The 23,413-nt window shown below is 42.3% G+C and overlaps 1 protein-coding gene across 1 annotated transcript in view; it reads left to right on the top strand.

Moving 5' to 3' along the window:
• Bloc1s5 (biogenesis of lysosomal organelles complex 1 subunit 5) overlaps nt 1-23,177 on the top strand; it is a 34,721-nt gene extending 11,544 nt beyond the window's left edge. Inside the window, exons 3-5 of the mRNA XM_005066368.4 lie at nt 10,380-10,509; nt 13,770-13,828; nt 21,664-23,177. Of these exons, the coding sequence (XP_005066425.1) occupies nt 10,380-10,509; nt 13,770-13,828; nt 21,664-21,843 (369 nt within the window). The 3' untranslated portion in view covers nt 21,844-23,177. The remainder of the gene's footprint in view (nt 1-10,379; nt 10,510-13,769; nt 13,829-21,663) is intronic.
• Nucleotides 23,178-23,413: the final 236 nt, after the last annotated feature.

The following is a 23,413-nucleotide window of genomic DNA, read 5'->3' as shown; positions in this document are numbered from 1 at the left end:
CTCTGCAAAAGAGGGAATAAGTGCCACATGGTGGCAGCATTTCTCAAAATTCCTCAAGTACTGGTAGACTGTGACAAGCTCTGTTTTCTTGTGTGTAAGAACAGTTGATAGCTGTTCTCCTAACTCTACAGTTTCTCCTGAATTCCAGTGAACATTATGGGCAGGCGAGCAGCCTATGTTAGGGCACACTCCCACTTAGTTCTTCAGTGAAGGGCAGTGTGGCAGTTTCCTGGGGAGAGGCATTGCCCTGTGAGCCATTGTGTTGCTAGCTATAGATAAGCCATCATGGCCTTTCTCGGAGAGAAGACAGAGAAATGTTAGAGAAAGTTCCACAAGGGGCCTGCAGGGTGTGCAGTCTGTGTGTTTATTGGACAGGGCGTGGCATACAGCCTTCTTCAGTGCTTTACGAGGTTCCTTCCAAACAGTCAGGCATATCAGTAGGAATGTGTTCAGTTGCTAGAAACAGATACATGGAAAACAGGCTTCAACAAAGGCTTACTTTTTTCTTTCATAGCCCTGAGACAGATTGGGAAAATCCGGGGCTGGCATGGTGTCTCTATGATGTCAGCTTCTTCCAGTCTCTGTCTCCTTGGCACATTGCCCTTACACTTAAAAGTGGCTTTGGAGCCTCAGTCGTTGTGTCTGCACTCTGTGTGGTAAAAGAGAGGGCAGGCAGGAAGCAGCAGTCGGCCCGTTAGGGGTGTGGGACCACCTCAGACACAGTGGGGCATGGAAGAGTGAAGCACAAGTGTCTGGGCTGACGTGCGTGTGAGTGAGTGGGAGGCAGTCCTTACAGCCAGGAAGCTTCCAGTGGCAAACTCCGAGTGTTTGCAGGAAGAGACTCCTGTAGGTCAAGAGCTGCCCTGCTGCAGTTTGATAAATAAGCAGAGTCCCTGAGAGAGGACAGCACTCCAGGGACAAACCTCCCCCCAGGACTCAGCAGGAGAGTGCCACAGAGGGTGACACTTGGCAGAGAAAGAAAAATAGATGATAAGGACAGGCAGAGAATTAGGAAATGAAGAGGCCCTCAAGTGTGACAGAAATGCTGTAATACAGAAATTGAGAGGAATCGTGCTGATGGGTTTTGTTTGAAATGGGCTAGTGGACATGGTGGAACACTCTGTAGTCCCTGAATTTGGAAGGAAAGCAGGGCGATTGCTTTGAGTTCAAGGCCAGCCTGGATATATAATGGAACCCTGCCTGAGGAAAACAGAAAGAGTAAATAAATTCAAATGTGAGATATCGGTCAAGAAAATAAACTCCTTAAAGAGAGCACCGAGTAGAATTTCATAACCTCCCAGTTTTCAGCCATGTGGGGCTCACTAGTGTTGTGATTAAGAGGAGGATTCAGTTACAGTTGTTGGCCTTTTATCTCTAATGTCATCAAGTTGCACCTCTGATATAAACATTGTAGTTACTATAGTATCCATTAGCAATTACTAACATTGTCTGTGCTTACTGCTAGGCATTGTCGTAAGCATGCTACATAAGCACTTGTTATTAATTCAATTCGAGGAATTAAGGAATTTATATATATTTATATATGTATAGTTTTATGAACGATTACATGTCATTGGTGTTAGGCATTGTTCCAAGAATTTTTACATATTTACATACTTTACATAGTATACAAGAATTTACATATGGAAATAAGATGCAACTTTTAGTTCACATGTGTTACTATAGATTTTTCCTTTTGTGATTGATATTGATGGTAGGTCCTCAATAAGGTACATCAGTTGAAGTCTCAATGAAGAGACTAGTTACAACACCTATTTAAAAGGCAAGCCCCTTCTGCAGGCCTCTTTACTATTTAAGCTAATTCTTATCGTTAGTGGGCTAAGACATGTGACTACTAATTCACCTGATAGAGCTATGGATATAGTATAGTTGGTACATTGCTTACCTAGCATGTGCTTGATCCCCAGAGCAGCATAAAACTGGTATAATCTCAGCACTCAGGAGGTGGTGGCAGAAGGATCAGTGATGTTCAAGGCCATTATGAGCTACAAAGCAAATTCAAGGCTCTCCTGAACTATAAGACCATTTCTCACAACAACAACAACATAATAATTATACCAGATGTGGTGGTTGCAGGCTTATAATTTTAGTCCTTTGGAGATGGAGGCAAAAGGATTGGGAGTTTAAAATAATCATCAGCTTGATAGTGAGTTTGAGGCCAGCCTGGCTTCTGTGAGACAGGGTCTCACAAGACAAAAAAGAGAGGGAGGAACGGAGGGAGGGAGGGAGGGAGGGAGGGAGGGAGGAAGGAGGGAAGGAAAGAAGGAAGGCCAACCCAGAAAGAAAAATAAATAACAACAATCTACTTGCTACAGAGAGCGATTGACAGTTGGTTGTTTCACTGTATCTCAAGGGGATCCTATTACCCCTCAAATCTCCATGTCCCTTGTCTGGAGCTACAGAGCTCTACTCTTCTACCTTAGATACCTTTGTTTCTACATTGAGAGACTATTCCTCTGCTTGATGATAAAGAGGTTAATTTACACAAGAACTGAAATATTTCCCCTAAACTTGATTCTTCCCAGTTCCAATGCCATCTGGAAATAACAGCATTAATGGTATAGTTTTTAACAGTTTTTTATTCCTCAAATCTTGTCTGTGAAAATATGCAGCAAAACTGAAAACTCAGCAAATACAAGCAATAGCAATAATAAAGCCTGGGCAAAATGGCTCCAAAATAGCAAATGGCTAAGTCATCCATAGCCTTCTGTGTGCTTGAGAGAAAATGGCCCCCAAAAGGAGTGGCAGTATTAAGAGGTGTGGCCTTGTTGGCAGAAGTGTGTCACTGGGAGAGGGGGTGGCTTTGAGGTCTCCTTTTCTGAAGCTGTACTCACTGTAGACACAGTTCACTTCCTGTTTCCTATGGATGAAGATGTAAAACTCAGCTCCTTTTCCTGCACAATGCCTGCATGCTGCCCTGTCCTGTCATGCCGGTAATGAACTAAACCTCTGAAACTGTAAGCCACCCCAATTAAATGTTTTCCTTTATAAGAGTTGCTGTGGTCACGGTGTCTCTTCATAGCAATAAAAACCCTAGCTAAGACAGCTTTCATGACACCAGAAATGCCAGAGGAAGTGTGTGTTGGGGGGGGCATAGCAGAGGGACTTGGGAAGGCCCTGAATGCTACAGATCCTCAAGCCCCTCAAAATTCCCATCAGGCCTATTTGGAAATCTTGATGGGCCATTTGGAAAAGAACAGCAGAGTCTAGCAGATGGAACCCCAGACTCCGCTTCAGAGTGAGGACAGTGGAGACTCATGGGGGCCAAGACCATACCATGGGGAAGCTATAGGAGCTGAAGGCAGGAACAAAGGGGTTCTTCACCCTGAAGTCAGAAACTAGTCCCATCCATCTTTCACAACAATAGAGGAAAACAAATTCCATCTAAAATTGAACAGAGTTGAATTCCTTGGAGGATGCAGAACACAGTAACCATCCTTACAGCAGTTAGAAGAGATGACAGGAAGAGTAGTGATCATAGCTATTTTAACACAAGCTTAAGGGACAAAAGAAAGTTATAGAAAAAACGATAAGTTAGAATCAGAAAAACTGTCCTAATGATTGGATAAAATCAAACAGTAAAAAAGTAAGGGGAAAGAGTTCAGGAAAATTAAATTCTATGTTTTGTTTGGTCTTTCTTTGTTTTGTTTTGCTTTGTTTTGAAGACAGAGTTTCTCTGTTGAGCTCCACCTGTCCCAGTACCCGATCTATAAACCTGGTGGCCTTGAACTCAGAGGTCCACCTTCCTTTGCCTTCTGAGCGCTGGGATTAAAGGCTTGCACCACCATGCTGTCTTGGGAAAGTGAAATTCTTAAATTATTTTTGCAGTGAGAATTCAACAAAGAGCCCAAGAATGAGTGAACAAAATATGTAGTCCTGAGGTAACATTAACAAGAGAGGGACTCAAAAGGAAGGGATGCATGCTGGTGATGAGTACAGATGACCCAAGCCTGTGACAACAAGCCCAAGAAAAGATCAAAGCATCAAAAAGAGCAAAACAGAATTCGAGAACACTCTCCAGAAGTTGCTACTGGACTCATTTTGAAGTTTGTACTACTTTCTGGAAAGAGTAATCCAGAGTAGCTGATGCTTGAGACCATTTTTGAAAGAGAGAGAGAGGGAGGGAGGGAGGGAGGGAGGGAGGGAGGGAGGGAGGGAGGGAAGGAAGGAAGGAAGGAAGGAAGGAAGGAAGGAAGGAAGGAAGGAAGGAAGGAAGGAAGAAAAACTTGGACTTTATAGGGGAAAAATTCCTCTGGGCATCCAGGCTAAATGAATAGGCTCTTTGTAAAGGGAAGAAAATCCAACCTTTAGCAGGATTGTCTGTGTTATGCTAGAAAACAAAGGCATAATGACAGTGGGTTTGGTATCCAGCCCATCTGCACCCTAGCTGAGGAGATGACAGATGCACTATTAGGGTTGTGCAGAGCTCCGAGGAGGTTGTTCAGATGAGCTTTTCCTCAGGAGCCATTGCACATCATAGCACATGTCATTCAGTCATAGAGACTTTGCTGTCAGAGTTGGTAAGCATTAAAGTGTGTTAAGTGGGCCAGAAGGTCTCTTAGTGGGTAAAGGTGCTTGCTGCCAAGTCTGATGACCTGAGTTTGATCCCTGGAACCCATATGGTAGAACAAGAGGACCAACTCCCTAAGTGTTCTCTGGCTTACACACACACACACACACACACACACACACACACACACATGCATGCCTCCCCACACCATATGTTTGTTACTCCCACCAGTAAATAAATGAAAATATAATTTTTAAATTTTTACTGTTTTGTTTTGGTTTTGGGGGGAGCCAGGGTGTCTCTTTGTAGCCCTGGCTGTCCTGGAACTCTTTGTAGACCAGTCTGTCCTTGCTTAGAGATCTGCCTGCCTCTGCTTCCCAAGTGCTGGGATTAAGGGTGTGTGATATCACACCTGGCTATAATTGTTTTGTTTTTGTTTTTTGAGACAGGGTTTCTCTATGTAGCCCTGGCTGTCAAATTTCTTTTTACATGTTTAGTCATAGAATTAGTACTAAGCAATAGCCAGGCATGGCACCTTTAATCCCAGCACTTGGGATGCAGAGGTGGGTGGATCTCTGTGAGTTCAATGCCAGCCTGGTCTACAGAGCGTGTTCCAGGACAGGTTCCAAAGCTTCAGAGAACCCCTGTCTCGATTCCCCCACACACACACAAATACAAGCAATATAGCTGGCTGTGGTCGTGCAGGCCTGTGATCTCAGCACTGGGAGGTGGAAGAAAGAGCACCAGGGTTTAAGACCAGCTTCAGCTGCACAGGCAGTTTGAAGCGCAGGTACAGAAGACCCTATCTCAAACAAACAAAACAGAGATGGGGGAGTGGTGTGGAGAGAACAATGTATAAAGCCAATGTTGGGACAGAGACTGTATGACATGAGAACTTGGAAGGAGCTGGGGAAGGCCTGTGAAAAGTAGGCTGTCATCACTCAGTGATCGCCTCTTAAGTGGTAGCTGAAAATAGGAGGGCACATTTCAAATTGCATCCTGAGGGAAAAGGAAAGACTACAGAAAAAAACAAGCTATCGTCTAACACTGATGTGCTTTGTGATAGGGACAAATAGTCACTAATGAAAAGAGGAGATGTTCTTCACTGGTAATTATCAGCCATGAGCACCAAATTGCCAACTTTAAAATGTGGTTTCCCCGAGAAGGAGAGATGACCCAGTGGTTAACAGCACATATTGCTCTTCCACAGGACCTGAGTTCAGTCCCCAGCACCCCATCAGGTGGCTCACAATGGTCCATAACTCCAGCTCCAAGGGATCCAATGCACTCTTCTGGTCTCTAGAGCCGGCCACACATGTGTGTATACTTACAAATACACATCCGTTTAAAAAATACATAGTTTTCAACTTAGGGTTGTTTGCTTTTGAAAAGGTGTGGAAATGGTGCATATTCAGTACTAACCATTTTAGGAATATTTTGAATTGAATCTTTTCTGTCTAGTGATCTGAGGTCAAGTTCTCTCTTGCCCTGTGGGTAGCAGAGGAAACCATAGCTCGAGGCCGGCTACAACCTAAGCTGTGGTGCATTGTGTTGCCAAGATAGGATTTCACTAGGTTAGGGAATTTTAGATTTGTGGGCTTTTGAATCTTGGTAAAGATTCTGTTTTAGTTTTGTATATACATGTGTCTGGACAAATGAATGCAGTTCCTGCAGAGGCCAGAAGAGGGTATCCAATGTCCTGGAGCTGGAGTTATAGGGGATGTGGGTGCTAGCAACTGAACTCGGATCCTCTTCGAAGAACAGCAAGTGCTCATAACCACTGAGCCACTTCTCTAACTCTGTGCTGATGGAGCTTACTCATAATGATAAAAGAAACATCCCTGTATCCCATTCTGTTTGAACATGCATTTAAAACTTGCACGCGCACGTGTGTGTGTGCGTGTGTGTGTGTGTGTGTGTGTGTGTGTGTGTGTGTGTGTGTGTACATTCTGGTATATGTATCCTTATACTTAAACCAATGGTTGGATACATTAAAAAATATACCTAACATGAAAGTACAAACAAGGATAGCTATAGTTTTGAAGCCGTATAAATATTTTATATAACTTAAAGCAATACTGAATATCAAAGAGCAGTCCCTAAAGCTGAGTTACATATACAGAAGTTCCTCTGTAGTTCTCAGTGGTGACATGTTACTCAGACATTCTTACAAGTAGCACTGAGCACAGTGATTGGCTGGTGTAGAGATGCATGTCTGTTCCCAGCACTCAAGATGCAGAGGCAGAAAGACTGTGAGGTCTAGGCCAGCCTAAGCTACATAGTAAGGCCTTGTCTCAGACAAACAGTGATCAGGCCAGCCTGGGTTGTATAGTAAGGCCTTGTCTTAGACAGTGATCAGACCAGCCTGGGTTGTATAGTAAGGCTTTGTCTTAGAAAAACAAATAGTGATTTGATGGTACATTTATAGTGTAATACACCTTCATAACAAAAAAGTCCTTTTAAAAACATCTCAGTTTTTAATAATCATGTTGGTGTTTTTATATGAGTAAGTCAAAGAAAAGGGAACTAAGTAATTGTGTTGGCATTTAGAAACTGGGAAGAAACAGAATATATGAAGGTAATTTGAATTTGGTCAGTATGAGTTCAAGATGTAACTTTTCTTGATATATAAACTGAATAATTTCCTAAGCTGGTCAGTCATATTAGCTCATATCTGTAAACCCAGCACTGGGGAAATAGAAACAGAAACAAGAGAATCCAGAGTTCAGGTCCAACCTGCAATACATGTGCATTCCAGAGGGAAATCCTGTCTCAAAAAACAAACAAGACTGTTTCCTGCTTTGTCTCATGTGGCTTAGATGTGGTGGCCTACCCTGTAGAGTGTGAACATCCTCCCCACTCTAAATATTGTCTCTAATGCCAGTGATCTTAGAGAGCTGGTCCAAGGCAAGAGAGATGAAGCCACCACAGCTGGTTGGAACAAAGCTAGGACTCTGCACAAGCTCAAGTCTGGAAAGCCTGAGTACCAACAAAGTGTGTAATGACTGAGAAATGTCAGTGTGTTTAAATCATTGGGATACGTGTAAACAAAGTCTCCTTTTTCTTGCCCCTAAATGCCAGGGAAATGACTTATCACTGTTACTACTTCCAATACCACTGAGATAATGTCTCCTTTAGCCCAGGCTGGCCTAGAACTGCAGCTGAGGATGCCTTTGAACAGAATCCTCCTGCCTCCACCTCCCAAGTGCAGTGATCCCAGGGATATGCTACCATGCCCAGTCCAACTTTTTTTTTATATTGGCAAATATGGAAAGGAGGTTTTGCTTTCTTTTGCTTTTCTTATATGACTGTTGCCCAGAGTACTCATATTGCTTGTAAAAGGCAGTCTTCACTTTCAGTATCCCTGTTAATAAATGAAGATGACATGCCACCTCCATCCTATCTTGAGAGTGGACATCTGCCCTTGAGAACTTCATGCAAACAATCAGACAAACCTGAGTCTGATTGCACACTTAGTTCTAACTGCTGACTTACAGGAAAGGGAATAGACAGCAGAGGATGCTAAATTACACCGTGGAGAGTCATTCATTAAAATAGACTGTGGGAAACTGTGCAGAACAGATGACTCGCTGTTTCTAGTGAATTGCCAAGGAAAAATGTGATAGAAGAGAAATCTGTAAAGTAAAAAACATATTAACCAGCTGTAGCGTATGACTCTTATTTATATTTGGGTTCAAATAAGCATGGGTGAAAAGAACATTTGTAGGGCATTTGAGGAACTGTGAGCACGTCATTATTTAGTGATATTAAAGTTATTGCCTTTGTGTATGAGAGACTTTTATTGTATCTTATTTTTAACATGTAAGATTATTTTTATGTGTGTGTACCTACATTTATGTGTGTGCATCATGTACATGGTAGGTGCCCACAGAAATCACAAGAGGATGTTGCATCCCCTGGAACTGGAATTATAAATGGTTGTGAACCACCTTGTGATTGCTGGAAACTGAACCTTGGTCCTCTGAAGGGCAGTTGATGCTTTTAGCTACTGAGCCATCTCTCCAACTCTGAATCTTTTACTCTAAGGAAGGCATGTGCTGAAATGTTTGCAATAGAATGGTGTCTAAAGTATGCTTCCCAGTGCTCTGGGGAGGTGTGGTGCTTGGGGTTTTATACAGGAAATGAGTCAGTATAAGCTGAGTGTTGCTGGGCCTTGGTGATGATGTCTGTTTCTCCCAACTTTTGTATGAGTTTTAAGTTTTTTGTTATAGAAAAATGTGTAAAATATAAGAAACTACCCACAGCTGTTTCATCAGCTTGCTCAGAACCCAACAAAAGCTTCTGCAATGTAACTAAGTTGTTATTTTCTTGCAATCAAGCTTAGCAACCTTCCTTTTTAGTTAATATTTTATTTTATATTAATTATAGGCTTGCAGAAAAATTTCCAGAGCTACTATAGTGTTCTCATGGATCGGTAGCCCATTTTCTCATTCCTGATGTCTTACTGTACCACATTTGTAAAAACTAAGAAACAATGCTGACAAACTGCTATTAATACAATACCGGGGTTTGTTGTTCCTGCTTCTTCTTTACTTTGTGACAGTTACTCCGTCTTCCCTTGTCTTCCCTGACCAGGATGGGTCTAAAGTACTGGCCAGGGTTCTGTAGCATGCCTCCCCACCTGGGTTTGTCTGATGTGTTTCTCATGATTAGACTGGGCTTACGGGCTCAGCAAAGAGGAGTAGCCTCACATAACCTTCCATCCTGCCCCTGCCATCAGAGGCGATGCGCTGTGCGTGAGCCCTGCATTGTGAGCCCTGCATTGTGAGCCCTGTGTTGCTTACCGAGGGAGCACTTGCAGCTTCCTCCACTGTGGCGTGAAGTGCTTCACTCCCTGCGCTATTCTTTTGGAAGCAAGTCACTCAGTCTCTCACCCACACTCAGGTTGGATGGGGAAGGTGCTTAAACTTTCCTTTCGATGGGATGCTAAGACTACCCAGGCTCAGCGATTGTTTGAGACTCACAGGGCTGTGTGTGAGTCTGCGCTGTCACAGCAGAAGGGTCCCAAGCACAGTGAGCAAGGGAGATGCGTGGGAAATGGTATGCGAGAAACCAGACAGAAGCTTCCAAGAGTCCTCACCCCAGGAGTGCCCCAGGAGAGTATGACTGCTAAGCAACTGTGACAGTGCTTGGAAACCATACATGACCCAAAGCCGCTTGAGTGAGGAGCCCAGTGTTGTCCTAGCTGGTTGCATGGGCACCTGTCTTGCGTGGCCGATACTGCACATACCTAAGGGAGCAGACACTAGAAGTAACCACACTCTTAGTACAAGCACCTTAGGCTCACTGGACTACACTTAAAACTTAGAGGTCGACTCATAGCAGTGTAGAGAGCTGCTTCCTGAAGGTTGACATAGGCCTTTGTAAGAATAGCAAGTCTTCACTGCTCATTTTCCTGCATGGTGAGGTGTCTGTATATCACTACTTTGACCACCGTTGTTATTTTGAAGAGGAAAAAGGCAATCATAAAATCTTAAGCACATCATAACAGAAGCAATATGACAGTAAGAATGATGAAATGAATATTAAAGTCAGAGCAGGGCTCTTTCGAATGAAATGTGTGGCCATGTAAGCTCTTTGGTTACGTCTCCAATATTTTTCCCCTCAGTTTCTGAACACTACTATAAAAATATTGCTCCTGCTACATCTTTTGGAACATTTCATAATAAAAAATGCCCCCAGGTTTTAACCTCTTCTGCCAGAGAATTAAAAGAAGGCAGGTGCGCTCCATAGCATTAATGTACTAGTGTCACGAGCTCATCCTGGGTGGAACTACAGGCAGAAACTGCTAAGACTTACAGTACTGCTCATTTACTTTTTTTAATAGGAAAAACGTGGCCTTCGAGAATTGCGAGTTCTTGAGAACGTGAAGAGTATGATCCAGGAAACAAATGACCGCATGCTTCCCAGATGCAGGGAGACAATGCAGGATGGCCTGGAGGAGGCCGTGCAGAGATGTAAGTCTAGCTGCTCTCCTCAGCCTCCATCTCACATGTTCCCATGCGCAGGCATATTCTCCTGAGTGTTGTGGAGGGGAAGAGAGTGTTCCTGACCGGGGCTGACCAGGGGGCAGCCCAGCCACAAACAGTGGTGGGCCAGTGTGGTCACAGATGTCATTAGGATTGGTATCCAAAGTAAGATGTGTGCACAAGCATTTAACAAGACGAGCTCTTTAGGATGGGAGAAAATTCGTGCTTATACCATTAAAATTTTTTAAATTTTCTCTATAAGAAAATATATGATGACTAGGAAATGAGTGTATTTTTCAAATGGACTGTGAGAGGCTTTGATTGTTTGCAAAATAACAAACAAACAAACAAAAAACTCCATTATTAAATGTTTGTATTTAATCAGTTTTTGCATTAATTAGAATATTTTAATGAGAAGAGGTAACTGACAAAAGAATATTTGTTAGTGTTTTTTTAATATTATACTTTAACATAAAAGAAACATGTTGCTAGTGTCTGACGTTAAAATGAGGGTCTCAGGACATCAAGGTGTCTCCTCAGAAGCCTACACTAAGAACCTGCAGCTTGCCTACAGAGGGATAACGATTGATAACTGAAGCACGAGGCGGAACTAGCCTGTGAGGGAGGTTGGAAAGAGCTCTCAGGTAGCGGTACAGTCTCATGAGGGTCATATGTACTGTGAGATTGAAAATCTCCCAAGATCACATTTGATTTCTTCATGTAGACAGCAGAAAAAGATAGATAGATAGATAGATAGATAGATAGATAGATAGATGATAGATAGGTTGGTAAATTGACGTTAGGCTTTTGTATTATAATTATTTGTATATACTTATTTGTATAATACTGCTACATCCCTAACTGGCAAGCATTCTAGGTAGTTTGCTGCAAGTAAAACCATAATTATTAGAGTGTGTGTGTGTGTAAGTTTCCATGCACATGTGTGTATGTGGAGGCCAGAGGTCAGTTGAGGTGTCATTCCTTAGTATATGTCTACCTTGTTTCTTGAGAGTCTCTCATTAGAACCTAGGACTCTCTGAGTAAGCTAGGTTGGCTGGCCAGCCATTCAATCCCATAGATCCTTCTGTGTTTGCCTCCCAGTGCTGGGATTACAAGTATGCACCACTGTTCCTAATCTTTTTATGAGGGTGCTGAGGATCAACTCAGTTCTTCATGCTTGTATTCACTTTATCAACTGAGCCCTTCCCCAATCCCTGATACTTAGATAGGAATTGAGAACTCTGACACTGGGAACGTTACTAAGGCTGTTGAATGAGACACAATGAGAAACAATGAGCAGCTGCGTGACTGGTTTCCTCTCCAGACTGAAGTTATTCTGCTCTCAGGCCTTCCTAGTGATGTTGGAAGGTATTACTGGTAATTTAGAATCTGAACCAGAAGTAGGTTTCCTTGGATGGAAGAATTACATTCTAGTGACTGGGGATCTGGCCTCTGGAGTACCTGGGGCATATTGCTGGTGTGAGGAACTTACCCTTGGCCTTTGAAGCTATTCCCTGCTAACTGAGGAGAAGGTGCTGCAGAAGGACTCCAGCATGAGGGTTTTCTTGTGCCTGATTTGCTAAGTCTCATGGCTCTAGTGGAAATAATGATGGGCCTGGGTCCAGCTGTCATGCCTAGCAGAGTACAGTTTGTAAAGCTCGACATTTTAAACCAGTGTTATTGCGTTTGTTTTCATTTGTGTGAAATCATTAAAACAAGCTTCAACATGGAGTATTTTCTCATCTAAGTAGAGCATCAAGAATGGTAAGTTGTATACTTCTGTGTCTGCCCATAGAATCACCTTTATCTCCTAGAATTCATGTTTGAGAACCCTGTAGATGCGGACCTTGTCCACTTGGACAGAGTGTCCTAGGGCTGGGTAAGCAGAGGCTTTCAGGCCAAACTCTATCTGCAGCTCATCAGAAACCACAAAAACAAACAAGATTCTCTTGGAACACAAGAAGGCATCCCCTAAGGGAAGAGCATCATAGCTGTCCCATTCTGAAGACACAAGTGTCTTGCTATCAATTATTTAATAGGCTTCTAAATTTTAACAGGCTTGAGGTGAGGAGATCTTCTCTTGGTTTTCAAATAAGAACAGGGAGCTCCAGGTTACCCACTCATAATAGCCAGATGCAGCCACATTAAGGGAATGTTCCCTCACCCAGCTTCTCTTCTGAAGCAGGGTGACTTTATCTTTATATTATTTAAAAAGCAAAAGAGTGTTATTAATAAGACAAAAAGAAAACCAGGTGTGGTGGCTCCCAGCACTAACCTTAGCATTTGGGAGGTTGAGGCAGGAGGATTGCCAGAAGTTTGAAGAAATCTTGTGGCACATAGTGAGTTACAGCCCAGCCTGCTCTAAAAGTCACACTCTGTTTCACTACATCCCTCTCCCTGCCCTCCCAGGGAAGAGCACACCAGTTGATTGTCCAGTACTAAATGGCCAGTCCTGAAAACATGCATATAAGCAACATTATACAGATTGTGTAGGTTACATTTAGGAATATATATGTGTATACATAGACGCTTGCAATAGTTAATGGACAGAGAGGCTATGGATTTGAGGAACTCGGAATTCCTATCAGCCTGGGAGTGGTTTTGTGCAGTGTTTTATGACTGGATTTCTTTCCTGAGACCCATGAGGTCTGGTGTGGAAGTTTCCCCTGGTGCCATCACACCAGCACCTTGAAAGTTTTAGGTTTTAGAGCATCTTGAATTTGGGGATTCTCACCCTATGTTAGAATTTTGGTTCCTTAGAAATGGAACTGATTTATGAATTTTCAAGATGAGGGGAGGTGAGTGTTGTAGCAGCATCCAGGATGAGTTAGAAGACAGGAGAGGCAAGAAGAGCGAGTAGAAAGGCGTGTCCCATCCAGAGGTCAAGCCTTGCCTATGAAAGAACAGCAGAGAACAGCAGCATAAATCAGGAGAGGGCGGGGCTGAGGGGCCCACACTGTAAAGGCTTGATTGACCTGAACCATCTTTTTCAGAATATTGAGGTGGTTGTTGCCAACTTGTCAGTGGGCTCAGTATTTCTATGCCCTTTGGATTATAACTCAAAGCCCAAAAATGTTTTTTCTTCAGCTATATCACACTGAATGTATTGACAAAATGTACTTTTCCTCCAAGCCACCCCTCCAACTGGCAGCTAGTATCTATTTTTAATATCGAGATCTAAAGAATCCACATAGGTTTCTTCCTGACCAGAGGCTGCCATTGAAACTCTACTGTCTGATTTATTTCAGTGCAAGCAGCTAACGACTCCATCTGCAGACTCCAACAGAGAGAACAGGAACGGAAAAAGGTAAACATAGGTAACAAGCAAAGGGGCATATAATTCTTAACATCTGTTGTCATAATATTAGCATTTACTTTTAATCCAAAAGTTCTGAGTTCATTTTCTGACTTTTCTGATATGCTGACTTCAAAAGACTGAACGATGGGTTGGAGAGCCGGCTCAGCAGCCAAGAGCACTGACTGCTCTTCCAGCACATTCAGGCTCAGTTCCCAGCATCCACATGGTGGCTCACAGTTTCTGTAACTCCAGTCCCAGGGGATCCAGTGCCCTTGCATGGCCTCGCTGGGCACTGTATTCACATGATACACAAATATGCATCCAGACAAAACATCCATACACATAATAAATATGCAGGAAAAAAGTAAAGATGGCTAAAATATTAAAATGTGTTGGAAACATGGTACCATCATCTTTTTTTAATGTTTATTTGTGTGTGTCATGGAGTATGCAAGTGTGCTTGTGGGCATTTGTGCTTCTGCAGGCCAGAGATGGACATCTGGTGTCTTCCTCAGTCCGCTGTACCCCACTTTTGGAAACAGGATCTCATTAATTTGGATAGATTGCTAGACAATGAGCTGCAGGGACCCTCCTGTCTCTGACTGCCCCCAGCCACTGTCACTGGTTACAGCTGCATGCTGCCACTCCCATCCTTCACCTGGATGCTAGGATTGTATGTCCCCATTCTTTCTGTCTCCCAACCCCTATCCGTTTTTCATAATTTAAATATAGACTTTTTAACATTTCCATATTTTCTCTGAGATTATTATTTGTCTCACACAGGAAAGAGAAAATAGGAGTTTTGTATGGCGAGAAAAGTGCCCACTTGTTGGGAAACATAAACCTTGCTTATGAGCCTGAAGCATATTCACTGAGACATTTTGCACATTCCTTTAGGAAAGGTGGCAGGTGCTCAGTGGACAGTTAGGGGGGCGGGTGACGTGCGGCCTTAGCTAGGCAATGCTCTGCTTAACTTATCATAACTCAAATGTGGAAAGTCAGGTTAAAATGTGACTCAATGAGATAATATGGTGTTTTCACCTGGAAACCTTTTCGTGTTTCCATAATTTATTCATTGATCTAAATTAATAAAAATATACCTCACATTTACTAGTTCAGATGTTGAAACTGCTACTCATTCTGAAAGCAGTGTCTTTCTGTGTGTTACTAACTGCAGTCTGCCACAGTGTAAATAGATAATGGAGTGAGACTTCCAGAGCTGCAACTTTACATCCTTTAACCTGTCCCGGATGTCGATAGTTTGCAAGCTCAACATTTAGACGATGTAAACCTTACTGAAAGGATCTGGTATTTGAGCCAGATGGGTAGGCTACCCTGGGGTTCCAGGGTCCAGCTCTGGAAGTGGTGCTTTGCTGACCACAGAGGCAATACAAGGCAGAGTTATGGTTGGGAGACCCATGTCGGGTGAAGTGCCAGCACAGTCCTGAGTGAATGGAGGCAGGGACTGGAACAGACATGGCGGGCTGGACAGAAGATACGTTTTAATCTTGTGCTTTGCCAGCTGCCACGGGGGATGGGGGTGGGAGGTAAAACATTACTTGTTATGATTAAAGTAGTTTCTAGACCCAGGGAGCTAAAATCTGGGAATCCTAAGCCACAAACAGGCCATAGTCTGCACTATAGTCAAGTTACAAGCCAAAGGAATGATTGGGAAGGCATGTCGTCCATGCCTGACCAGACTGGCAAGTAAGAATTTAGTTGCTGGCGGGTAGAGGATGGCTATTAGAGGGTAAGGAAAATGACATAGGCAAAGACAAAAGATAGGAGGAACTAGTGTGCAGCCAATTTGGACATCCAAATGACAGCTCTGGGTGAGTGTGGAGGATCCTGAATCCTGTGTTGCACATTTTGTTACTGGGCCACAAGGAACACTTCTGCTTGTGAGTAACAGCATCTGGTAGAGTACTGCCTGCACACTTCTGTTTTATTTTGAGGCAGAATATGATGTAACCCAACCTGGCCTTACACTTCCTATGTATCAAAGGATAGCCTTGACCTCCTGATCTTCCTGCCTCTAGTTCCCACGTTCTGTGACTTAGACTTCTGCATTGTGCCTGGCTTTAAAATGAGTGTTTTTTGAGTTTACTGATATGCTGTTCACCAAGAATTAGTATCGTGTCAGGGGACCTTGCTTTGTAGGAAGCTACTCTGATTTTTCCCCTCCAGATAATCTAATAAATTAACAATCTTGAAATTATGAAAGAGGTGCATTTGCAGACTAGCAGCAAGTGAACATTCCTTACATTCCTCCTGGGATAAACCTTTAGTCTAAGTCCTAATGCTTCCCGTTTTATACTCACATCTTTGTCAGAGCACTGGAAGTTTATGGCTACAGGTCCTTAAAGTTGTTTGTTTGATTTTACTGCCACCCGACTTCCTCCTGAGAGCTTGACATGACTCGGGATTTAGTAGATATGCACTTGTGTGTGAACGCACACCCCCGCACACACACTTGTCATAAAGATAAAGCTTAGTTCCTTGGACAGCAAGCATGCACAAATGAAAAATGACCTCTGTTTGCACTTACTGCCTAATGTTAGCTGTTGCCTTGGGTTATCCTGTTGGCCACGTTTTACATATTTGAAAGGCTCTCAGAACAAAGAAAGATGGGAGTAGTAATGGAATAAAATAGGCTGTTACTATTAATCAGTAATTCTTTTATGTTAAGACAATTTGTGGAATTCTGTGGGAAGTAAATTGATAAGCGTCATTTGTCCAAATCACATTTCCCACAATTGATATCTAAAAGTGCATTCAAAAGAACAATATATGCACATTCTGCAGTTGTTTAACATGTCTTAAGAACTACCCTAGCACAGAGTTGTGTTCTGGGCGCTAACAGAATAGTGAACTGAAATACAGTTGGCTGAAGAAGTCCTTGCTCTTAGAAACAGGCCATAGAGAGATGGGGTGGCCAGGAACGACTGTCAGATGTAAACTTGTTCCAGGTATATACATCCACTTTGGCAGCCCTGTCAAAGGAATCGACTATGAGGGCTTCTGTTTCATCTTGACCATACACTTATAACTTTAGCTAGCTTCCTTTATGATGTTGTCAGGAGAGCAGTGACATTACATGAAGCCGTGTTCTTGATAGAGTTTGAAAATAACCATTGCTCTAGACAGATATTGCTCTATGTAAAATAGTTTTCATAGTTTTTATAGTGATACTTCTTATCGAAGTCATTTCCCTTGTGCTATTTAAACTCAAGTAAAGTCAACATCATGTGTATTACTAACAGATGTTCCAAACCTTCCTGCTGTACGATCTCACCAGGACCCCTTAGGCTGGCCTCTGCCTCCAAGTGCTAGGATTATAGACATTACCTGCCTTGTTGACTTCCAAAAGATCTTCCCAATCTCAGTGGGCCTGTTCAGAATTTCCCTTAGTAGAGTTCCTCGGGCTTGATGCTGCTGGCACTGTGGACTAGATGTGTAATGGGGTCTCCATGGGGCTTTCCTTGAAATTGGCCTCTGCCTGCTAGTTGCCATAGCATCTCTCTCTCTCATCTTGTGTTTCCATGTCAACATCTCTTAAAGATGAAGAGAACTACTGTCTTAGACTAATGCATGCAGGAATGTTTCTCCTGTGTGTTCAGGCTTCATGCATATACTTGGTTCTACATATAGATTAGTTTCAGGATCATTCTCTACTTAAATGCCTCTAATGTGATATTACCGTAAGCCAATTTATTATTACTTTTACTTTCTCTGTTGTAACCTAATTTTCTCATTTGACCAACTTACAAGTGTGCACTTACAGTATTGTCAGTACATGAACTTATAACTAACTTATTTAAAGTGGGAGATTAAGCAAGTGTAAAGTAGAGTGACTTCAGGAACTCCTTGGTAGGAAAGCCATAGAAGGTCTTCATTTGGCTTGGGAGTTATCAGCTTTCAACATAATGGTCACCTGGGCTTTGAGTTCAAGGAATGATTTTCCTGACAGCAAAATGCTACTTGGGGGTGTATATCTTGAGTCACAGTATTCTGCAACTGTGGAATAGGAATACTTGTGGCTGGAGAAATGGCTCAGCATTTAAGAGAACATACTGCTTTCAGTCTGGTGAGGAGGCTCAGTGGTTAGGAGCTCCAGTGCCCTTACACACATACACACACACACACACACACACACACACACACACACAAAGAGAACACATAGTGTCCTCACAGAGGAACAGAGTTCAGTTTCAGTCGTGACATACTACTGCTCATACTCCAGGGAATCCGATGTCTTTGGCCTCTGTGAACACTAGCCGCATGTGTGTGTGCAAGCACACTGTTTTCTTTTCTTTCTTTCTTTCTTTCTTTTTTTTTAAAGAATAGAAATGCTGATCTCTGATACTGGCTTTCCTGAAAGTCTTTTCTAACAGCTATGTGACTAACAGTGGATACTCCAGGTAGAATGAATTGAGTACAAAGGTGGGAAGACTGTGATTTTACTTGAGACACCAAACCCTGGTGCTAAAACCTGTGTTGTTAAAATTAAGAAACAAACACTTTTAACTGTCGGGGGGATAAACAGTAGTGTGGCATGCTTTTTAGAAGCTTCCTGTGACTTGTGTAATACTTACCTTTTATTAAGCACCTCAGGCACTGAGCTAGGAACTTGGCAGGCATTTTCTCCAGTCTTCATAAACTCTATTTATGAACCCAAAGTATAATTTTCTTCAGTTCTTTAGGCCAAAGAAACTTTTAATGTGATCAGTGGTGTGATGTTGGTGATGAGTGGTCCTGAGTTTGAAATGAGCTCCTGTGCCTCCTCCCAGGTCTCTGTTTCTCTCCGTTGAGCGTCACTGACTTGGGTGTTGTGTGGCAGGAGGGCAGTCTAGGCAGCCTTATGGTACAAATCAAAAGGCCAGCTAAGCCCGTTATGGCCTTTTAGTTACAAAGAAAGGAGAAAACTGACACCTGAGCATGGTTGTTAATATTACCTGTATTTATTAAAAAGAGGGATTCAGACTGACAAGGTAGCATACAACAAACAAACAAACAAATAAATAAATTTGAACAAGGTGCCATTTTCATGAATTGTGTTTATATTTTCTCTTAGTGTGTGTTGTTTCTTTTAGACTGTCACAGTTTTTTGTGGTTTTATTTTGTTTGTTTGAAAAAACTCCTTCAAACTAATTTAATAAACTCCTCATGTTTTGCTCTGTTTCTGGAGAATTCAACCTGTAAGACCAACAACTTATAACAACAATGTGTTAAAATGGTTGTTTAAGTCGTTTCTCAAATGCATTGAACCCTAGACTCATGTAACCCTCTCTCTCCACTCTCTGCTAACTGGTCACATCCCAGTGCTCTGCAGCACATTTTAGGGGAACATGAACTAAAACCACATCTTCAGATTCATTGTAATTCTCACTTTAAGACTCTTGGTTCTTGAAAACATTGAACAATTTAGCAGAAAACCTAATAGCCAGGGCTTTTTTTTTCTCTCTTGCAAAAGAAAGGTTTAGTAGCTTGTGTAAAACTGCCTTTCCAAAGACCTTGTATGTAGTGCTTGGTAGGACAGGCTTGGGTTTCCATGTTAAATAGGCCCGAGTTTGACTCAGCAGCCCAGATGTTAGATAAGGGACAATGAAGAGGCAATGATCTGCCCTTAAACCTTCATTTATTTGTCTGTAAAATGAGTTGTAAGATGTTACATGAGGGACCTTTAGAAGTGGGTAAACAATGCTGAGCAGCTAGTTCTGGGTGCATTAAGACACTGAGAGTGTATTGGCCTTTGCAGAGTCCCCAAAACTTACAGACTGCCGGAAAGAGTTTCACTTTTCCCTAGTTCTGGTGCTGGTATTCAAGTTCATAGTGTATTCTCTGACCCTCTTTTTTATTTTTAAAAATTTAAATTAAAATATAATTACATTGTTTCCCCCTTTCTTTTTCCTCCCCCAACCCTACCTATGTACCCCCTCACTCCCTCTTAAATTAATGGTCTCGTTTTCTGATATATACATGTAAATAAAGAAATACAACCTGCTACATCTATTTAGTGTCATAGTTTCTGGGCTGACTATTTGGAACTAAAGCGGGTTCATCCCTGGGAAAGTCTAGTTCTCCTACTCTCAGCTTTCATTAGTTGCCTGTAGTTCTTTGTCTAGAGGTGGGGCCCCATGGGATTTTTTTTTCTCCTTCCGTGTTAGCATGTCAACTGGTATCTTTGTTTGGGTCTTGTTTAGGTAGCCATATTATTGAGATTTCATGTGTGTAGCTTCTTGTTTCTATGAGGCAGAGTCTCATAGCAGACTTTCTGGTTCTCTGGTTCTTGAATCTTCCCACCCCCTCTTCTGAGATGTTCTCTGAGTCTTAGGGTAGAGGTTGTGCTATAGATATATTAATTAGGGTAGGGTACCCTATAGTCATGTGATCACTGCATTTTGACCAGTTGTATTCTGTAATAGTTTCCATTTGCTGCAAAGAGAGTTTCTTTGATCGGGAGTGAGAGCTGCACTTACCTGTGGGTATAAGGATAAGTTAAACAGATATTGTTTACTGCCAGGATATGAGTGCCACTATTGCACTTGAGGGCTGACTTGCCATGGTAATCACTGTTGTGATTTATAGGCATCAAATGCTTTCCTCTTTTGTCAGCTTGCATAGTACCTCTGGTAGACTTCAGGAAGGAAGCTTTCAAGTGAGACCCAGCATAAATCTTCCAAGTCCTGTGTGTGCAGTTTTACCTTCAACCTCAGGGAAGCAATTGTGCACAACAGCAGTAGCCTATATTATTTGGGGAGTTTCTTGAACTCTTTGGAACTGGTACACAGGAATTTAGAAGGATTTCACATGTTCTATCTAGGTTCTGGTGGTTTGTTTCATAGAACTTAGATGGAATCCAAATCTTTTTATTTATTTATTTATTTTTACAGTATTCTGTCTGTACTTTATGGTACTCAAAAGAAAGAAACCTTTGTTGGCGTGGAAATGTTAAAATCCATCCTGAAAACAACTTAGTTATTTGACATGAGGCAGTGATATCACTTTAAAAACTGGACTTAATCAGAAGATGTCTTGGATTCTCCTTCAGTGACTGCTAATGTGTGATTCTTTCTAATGTATTTAAAAAATGCTTCAGAAAATGTAAGACAGAAATTTTAACTTTTGCAGTGACATTTCAGTATGTATTTTTAGACTTGATTAAAACTTCATGTAGTTGCCAGGCATGGTGGTACATACCTTTTATCCCAGCACCTAGAGGCAGAAGCACATGGATCTCTGTGGGTTCAAGGCCAGTCTGGTTTACAAAGTGAGTTCCGGGACAGTCAGAGCTGTTACACAGAGAAACCCTATCTCAAAAAAGTAAAAAACCAAATCAAGACCTATATGTAGTTAATCAGAACTTTAAGAAAAATAAAAGTGTGAAGATTACTTGAATTTTTGCCATTTAATAATACTAGAAGCCCTCGAGACAGCTGGTGGTAGAGCACTAGCCCAGGGATCTCTAGGCCTGTTCAGATGTCTGGCACCATGAAGATAATGAACATTTTAGAAATTGTAGAAATGTGAGTACTAATGCTCACTTATAGTAAGAAAAGCTTTAAATGTTCCTAATACCATACATTTATTTATTATGTATGAGACAAGGTCACTCTGTACCCCAGACTAGTCTTGAACTCATGGTGACCCTCTAGCCTTAGCCTCCTAAGTGTTGGGGTTACAGACCTCATGTATAATGTTCTCAATGCACATTGAAACAGTCATGCACTTTTAGCACTGTGACTCTCCACTGGTTGTTATAGTAACTATCAGTTGATAACATTGTTGTGTCATCTGCATATGTCTGAAAGATGCTATGTGGCTTTCATGCTTTATCTTCTCAGGTGATTAATGACCACTTGACGGCTAGTGAGAAGTGGCGTCTGCTCCAGTGGGAGGAGTTCCTGAAAGAACAGCCACAGCGCCAAGCTGCAGTGGATGACGAGCACAGGAGAGCTGTGGAAAGGCTCAGAGAGCAATATGCTGCAATGGAGAAGGACCTAGCCAAGTTTTCCACCTTTTAAGAACTTGATCTACAGGGGCAGATGAATGAGAAAGCCCTGGCTTCCCCCAGATCTTCCCACCAACCATGTAGCCTCTTCTTTGAACTTAGAAATATACCCAGTGGCACTCTTAGGTCTGAAGAGAGAAACTTCTGGAGCCAGATAAATGTTCGTGGAAAAAGAGTGCTTATGTGTCTAAATGTGATCATTTGAAGAAGAGTGAAAATGGGACAGATTTATTTCTAGCCAGATTTGCTCTTCTTTTCGATGATTAGTTTAGATTGCTGTGTGTGAATTTCAAGAGTTCATTTTTACCAAGCATAGATGGTCTATGATTGTGGATTAAATGGCAGCCATGACAGCTGCCTGTCACAGCGTCTCTGAGGAAGGCCATCAGAACAGCTTCTGCTGTGACAGAGGTGCCATGGTGGGCTTTGAACAAACTTGCTTGAAGATACCAGATTTTGCAGTACAACACAATACCATGCGTTTTATTGGGAGACAAGACATACCTGATTGGTGACCTTCTAGAACTTAATAATCCCATCTTCTAAACTGCTTAGGAGAAAAATCCCACCAAAGTGCATTCTGATATTTAGCCTCTCCAAGGATCATCATCTTGCCCATAGTGCTTCCCTTGCTTTTGTGTCTGTTTTGCTTTGGGCAAGCTCGTCAAGGGATAGTGTCTGTACATGCTTCAGCTGCTCAGTGGGCAGTCGGCAGAATCTGCCAAGGAGTCCCTTCAGAACCACGCAAGATTGGCCCCAGGCAGATAGAAATGTCTGCCCACCCCTGGCGGTGGTGGCGCATGCCTTTAATCCCAGCACTCGGGAAGCAGAGGCAGGTGGATCGCTGTGAGTTCGAGGCCGGGCTGGACCGACAGCCTCCAAAACAATACAGAGAAACCCTGTCTCGTAAAACCAAAAAAAAAAAAAAAGGAAAAAAAGAAGAAATGTCTGCCCACAGAGCAAATGATCTGTGTTAGAGGTACATCCCCTCAGTATTGACCTCTGCTCTCCAGCTGGAGTGTCCAAATGGAACACCACTGTGATCTTTATACTTGCACTTAATCTAATCGAAGAGCCACGTTGAATTTCATTTGCTATAAATTAAATAGACATGCATGCAGTCATTTAAGGAGATGCATAGCCAGTGGGTTTGAGGTACGGGTGAGTCTCTCTAGTATTTTCTGTTGCTCTTCAGTCAAGAAAGCTAAGAAATACCTAACTCTCTGGTGATATCTTAGTGTTCTCACTGCAGAACATTGACAATGCTTGCCTGTGTAAATGTATGGCCAACTGTGAAAGCTTCATTCTTGGCTCATGTTGAAATGTGATTAAAGCTAATAGACGAGATGAAATGAGTATTTGAATTTCTTTCAGTAACACTGAACTTCTGCCAACTTTCTCTGTCTGCTACTGTGGGCCTGACAGGTTCATCAATCATCCTCTGGTCCCTGGACTGAAAGAGTACTTGCTGACACAGAAGCATGCTAGAATTTTCTTAATTCTCTTTCAGTGGATGGAAAAAAAAAAACACTTCCAAAAATATCCCACACGTGAAAAGGGAAGGGAGGGAGCCGCAAGTAAAA

This window comes from Mesocricetus auratus, unplaced genomic scaffold (assembly GCF_017639785.1).
Source record: "Mesocricetus auratus isolate SY011 unplaced genomic scaffold, BCM_Maur_2.0 Super-Scaffold_100013, whole genome shotgun sequence".
In the NCBI taxonomy this organism is placed as follows: Eukaryota; Metazoa; Chordata; class Mammalia; order Rodentia; family Cricetidae; genus Mesocricetus; species Mesocricetus auratus.
This window is presented reverse-complemented; position numbering and strand designations above follow the sequence as displayed.